Here is a 5,951-nt window from a genome sequence, read left to right as displayed (position 1 = left end):
ATCGTCATGATAATGATGATAACAACAACAACAACAACAGCAACAACAACACAAACTTACAAGGAGTAGCATCCTTGAAAGCGACATCATCACAATCCCTAAAAACATTACCATCATCGACATCATCCTTCTTGCTACTACTAATACTACAATTATTATTAGCATTACCACAAGTATTATTATTAACGACAGTTGACGCCGTAGCAGCCACTGTATCAGCTTGTGCAGCCACTGTATCAGCTTGTGCAGTAGCGACAGAAGCGGTACCACCATTCTTAATAGTAGTAGTAGTAGTAGTAGTAGTAGTAGTAGTAGTAGTTGTAGTAGTAGTAGTAGCAGCATCATTAGCATCATTAGCATCGTTATCAGTTGTAGTAGTAGGAATATTTGTATTAAAATCGAATGGTGTTTTAAAAGTAACAGAAGAAGATGATGACGTTGATAGGGAGAGCTGGCAGAAGCCGGAATCAATCGATATCTCATTTTGCGATAACGTAGTTGACGCCATTGCAGCTACTGCTGTCGCTGCTGCGATATTTAGTGCTGTGCTTGCGGCCACTGGTGTAACCAAATCTGTACTGTTGTTAGCGTTTTTGTTGTTGTTGTTGAAAATTGAATCATCAATGACATCAACAATATCTTTTTCAATAGATCTATTGTCCCTATTCTTACTACCATCATCATTGTTAACATTGTTAATGTCATCTGAATTGCCATCTGCATTGTCAGCGCTGACATTAATCTCATTAATTGGTGTGGCAGTAGGCGTAACATAAGGTGTACTATTGATGCTACTGATGTTGTTGCTATTATCTGTAGTAGTTGTAGAAGTAGCAGCAGCAGCAGCAGCGGCAGTAGTAGTAGTAGTAGTAGCAGCAGCAATGACGTTATCATGATCATTGTTGTTAGATGTTGTTGTTGTTGTTGATGATGGAGTTAAACTAGTATCATGATCATTGTTCTCTGTGTTCTATGATTATAAGTATGACATTTTAATACCATTGTGTGTATTTAGTTATGCATCTAACAGTTAATTTTAAAGTGATTCATTCATTCAATCAGTCAATCATCTTCATTCAAATATTCATTTTTTCATCCATCCATTCATTCATTTACCCATCCATTCATTTTTCCATCACCTTCGGTGATTTTGATTTCCTAAAAGTACTGGACAGTATGGGCTTTCTTCTATCAATTGTTGAATCAAAGTGTGTATAAAAAATTAATTGATCGTAAGAAAAATTGAAAAATGATTTTTTAACAAAAAAAATGAACAAACAAATGAATAAATAAATGAATAAATGAATTGTCAATTCAATGAAAATCTTACTTTATTCCTAATGGTAACTCTTGTTGATGAAATTCACTATCGCCAAACTCAGTTATATCATTATTTTTGCCAATAACTGAATTATTATTATTATTATTATTACTGTTGGCCCCAACTGACCCTAAATCATCACTTGACCTATTAAATGCAGAATCTGATTGGCTGAGCAATGTAGCCGGTTTAAATGGGTCATTGAGGTTGTTGTCATTATTGTTGTTGTCACTGAGCTGTTGTTGCTGTGCTGAAGAACTTCTGATGACAGTAACTTTGTTAAGTTTGCTTGATGATATAACGTTAGAATTAATGTTTTCAACTCCAACAATCACATCATTGATATCTGTAATAGCACTGTCGACTCCAGTATTATCATTATTATTAATTATTGCAAAAAAACCATTGGTTTTTATGATTAAGGGATTCTGTTGTCTTAGCACTGTTTGCTGCTGTTTCTTTATTAAGTCCCCAGCTGAAGATGGCGCTACTAACTTCCTAACTTTGTTGCTGTTGTTGATAATGGGCAGATTGGCACTCTGGGGCTTGGGCTTGTCAGTGATGGTGGTTGATTTTTGAACTATTAATTGTTGTGACATTTCAAAATTTGTTGTAGGTTGTGATGTACTACAGCAACCATTCTGGTTGGCAGTGCTGCTGGGGCTATTGTTGATTTCAACATTTTTTTCAACATTATTTGGGTGTGTGGGTGTTGGCCTTTTAATGTTGCCACTGGTTTTCACTAATTTTGATGATTTAATTTTTATATTTGAAGTTGTTGAAGGTGGTTGTTGTGTTGATGACGATTGGGGTGGTGGAGAGTTATTGACTTTTGTTCGAGCCTGAAAAGGGTTAATGCTGTCATCAAAGTTATCCCAATCAATCTGATAGGCACCTTTGCTGAGTGGGATATCTGGTGATGCTGGAGCATCTGTCCCCGACATTGTGACTAATTTATTTAGTTAGGCGATGATGGAGAAGATCTTCAAGTCAAGTGTTATTAGTGATTTCTGATTTCTCTTATTAATATTCTGCCAGGAGAATCAGAATTGGGAATTTTTATTTTAAATTTTCAAAAATGTTCAATTATTTTTTACGGCGTAATAAACATTTTTTAAAATAAAAAAAAATTGAGTACTGAAGAAACATCAACGAAGTCTGTTTATTTCCGAAAAATCGCCATTTTAAAGTTACTAATTTAAGAATAAACAATTTAAACAATAAAAATTGCCTATTTTATGTTAATAAAAAAGAATCGAGAATAAAATTGGCGTATGTAAATAAATGATAAGGCGCCGCATTTTTCACGTTTAACACCAAAATCTTTACAAAAATTGACATAAATACAATAAAATTATAAATTTATCAAACGCATAAATTGCGATAAATTAATATTAACGTTTAATTTTTATAAAATTGATCAAAAATGTTAACATCAGTGCATACGGTGTATACAAAAGGTAATTCAACAGTATTTTCAATTATATGCACGTGTAAACATATTTGCATGTAGTATTTTATCATTACTAAGCATGCATGCATGTGTGTGTGTATTTTTGTGTGTTGGCTTGTTTGTTTGTGTGTGTGTGTTTGTGTGTGTGTGTGAATTTATGAATTTTTCACTTTGAACATGTGTAGTAGACATGCATTTATTTGTGATTGATAATATAAATACATAAATCCTACGTATGTGTGTGCGTGTGTGTGTGCGTGTGCGTGCCCGTGTGTTTATTTGTGTATTTGTGTGCGTGCGTGTGTACGTGAGCGTGCTTGCTGGAGCGTGAAGTAGAGTTCGATACACATGGCTGATTCCATCATCACTTATTTCTTTGTTGGTCTTCATCATCATCTTCTTCGTCGTCATCGCCGTCAGCATCTTCATCATCATTATCATCTTCTTCATCATCTTTGTTGTCGTCGTCGTCATCGTCAGTATCAACATCAGTATCACCCTCAGTATCATCACCTCCCACTGAAAAATAGGATAATCTCGCATCTCTCGTTGCCCGACACTTCAACAATTGATATAGGACTGTATGTATGTATGTATGCACCTACATATGCATGTGTGAATGAGTGTGTGTATGTGTATGTTTGTGTGTATGTGTGTGTGTGCACGTGTGTGTAATTGTATCAATGGCACGTTCAGGGCTTTCCAGCTGTGTGGCATGAGCTTTCATGGGACAGTTCATAATAATCAGCGTTGACGTCATCGTCGTCATCTTCATCATTGTTATTATTATTTTTGTTATTATTAATATTATTATTGTCATTATTATTAGTAGTAGTGGTAGTAGTAGTGGTGTTGGTGTTGGTGGTGGTAGTAATGGTAGTAGTAGGGGTTGTAGTAGGAGTAGTTGTAGTAGTAGTAGTAGTGGCAGTGGTAGTAGTAGCAGTAGTGGTAGTAGTAGTAGTAGTAGTAGTAGTAGGAGTAGTAGTGGTAGTAGTAGTAGTAGTAGTAAGAGTAGTAGTGGTAGTAGTAGTAGTAGTAGTAGTAGTAGAAGCAGTATCACTTTATATCAAGAAAGTATGACAATTACAATCTTAATGATGAATGTCACTGACTAGAAACGCTGATGATGGTGATAGTAATAGTAATAATAATAATAATAATAATAATAATAATAATATAATAATTATTATTATAATTATAATATTAATAATAATATTGACAAATGTTTTTCTTGATAGTGATCTTGTTTTCTTACTCAGCGCGGACAATCGAGAATTGTTTTAATTACGTAACCAATTATTTTCATACATCGTGTAAGAGGTATAAACATACATACACACATACATACATACATGCATACATACATACATACAAACATACAAACATACATACATACAAACAAACAAAAGTACCCTATTTAAAATGAAGTTGTGTATTTTGAAGACTTTTGTATTAGTTTAATTGATCCCACAGCGTGTTGCGTATGCATGAAGGTAACAAAAATCCTTGTACTTGGTGGCGAGATTATGATGATGATGTCGTTGTTGATGATGATGATGATTATGATGAAGAACAGCATCATCATCACCATCAACAACATCACCGTCATCATCATCGTCAATTTGCTATCAAGGTCATTATTGATAAAAATAGTAATGCGTAGCCAATGTTCGCCATAGATAAAATATGTTTCTACTACGTCATGCTATAATTTTATTATCTACGTATACGTTATATTATAACTGACTATGTTAGGTTCTCTTTCTTTCTCTCTCCTACTCCCTCCCTCTCTCTTTCTCTCTCCCTCTCTCTCTCTATATATATCCTATATCTCTCTCTCTCTACCTCTCTCCCTCCAAACGTCAACTCGGCCGTAACAAATTGATGGGACCGATTTAATTTCTCAGCTTTTGGTTAATTAACTCTCGCCCGATCTCTCACTCTCTTTCTCTCTTTCACTTTTTGCTTTTTTATAATTCTTCTTTCTTTCCATCTTTTATACTATTACTTAATAAATTACATTGCCTACTTAATTTTGTAAGCCTTTGTAAGTCAACACATTCCTTTGAGGACACACACACTCACACACAACACACACACATACATACATACATAAACGCACACATACACGCACATACATACACGCACACATACACATACGCACGCACACACACACACACACAAACAGACATACACGCTAACAGACAGACAAACGTTATTTTAATTAGATAAAGTTGTCTGATAGAACCCCACTTTACCACTTTATGATCCGTCGGGTTTCGGGTTCGTTAACGAGCTGATAATGTTTTTGATGTCATCTATTTGTCAATGGTTGTTAAGCTATCAACCTCATTAATAGCAGTACAGGCGTTATTATTATTATTATTTTATTATAATTATAATTATTAATTTATTATTATTACTACCATAGTCTTCATCATCATCTTCATCATCATCATCATCATAGTTAGGCTGCAAAGAGTAAAAATTTCCAGAGAGCCAAAAAAATTGTAAGCCTATCTGCACACATTTGAAAATAATTAGCCAGCTACGCGCGCGCACACACACACACATACACACACATACATACATATATATACACACACACACATACATACACAAACAGACGCACACATACATACAAACATACATGCATACATAATTTCCAACAAAAATAATAGGAATCTAGATATTCACCATCAATCGAGAAAAGCCGGGTCCCTGAAGAGATTGTATGTATGTATGTGTGTGTGTGTTTGTACATGTGCGTGTGTATGTGTGTGTACGTGTGTGTATGTGTGTGTGTACTGAACATGTGTGCTTGCATATACATATATACACATACACACTTACAAAAATGAGCGAGCAAATGAATGAATGAATGAATGAATGAATGAATGAATGAATGAATGAATGAATGAATGAATGAATGAATGAATGAATGAATGAATGAACAAAAATTGAATGAATGAATGAATGAATGAATGAATGAACAAATGAATGAACGAATAAAGTGAACGAAAGAACAAATGAACAGCTTGTTATAATTTCTTTTTATCTCATTTTCAAATTTAAAAGTCCTTTCCTACATGTTAACATTGTTAGATGCGCTCCGTTTGATGTCTCACGCTCGAGCTAATGCAATGAAATTTTACCATTATTCCTACCTACAACACT

The 5,951-nt window shown here is 34.3% G+C and overlaps 1 protein-coding gene across 1 annotated transcript in view; it reads right to left on the bottom strand.

Annotated features, from left to right (window-relative positions):
- Positions 1-2,265, bottom strand: part of HELRODRAFT_173298 (hypothetical protein) — a gene marked incomplete at both ends in the record, with an annotated part of 4,103 nt that extends 1,838 nt beyond the window's left edge. The window contains 3 exons of the mRNA XM_009019916.1: positions 61-970; positions 1,140-1,188; positions 1,331-2,265. Coding sequence (XP_009018164.1) covers positions 61-970; positions 1,140-1,188; positions 1,331-2,265 — 1,894 coding nt within the window. The remainder of the gene's footprint in view (positions 1-60; positions 971-1,139; positions 1,189-1,330) is intronic.
- Between the last annotated feature and the right edge of the window lie 3,686 nt (positions 2,266-5,951).

The sequence above is a fragment of the Helobdella robusta genome (assembly GCF_000326865.2).
Source record: "Helobdella robusta unplaced genomic scaffold HELROscaffold_26, whole genome shotgun sequence".
NCBI classification, from domain to species: domain Eukaryota; kingdom Metazoa; phylum Annelida; class Clitellata; order Rhynchobdellida; family Glossiphoniidae; genus Helobdella; species Helobdella robusta.
The sequence above is the reverse complement of the archived record's forward strand: the minus strand, read 5'-3'. Positions and strand labels throughout refer to the sequence as shown.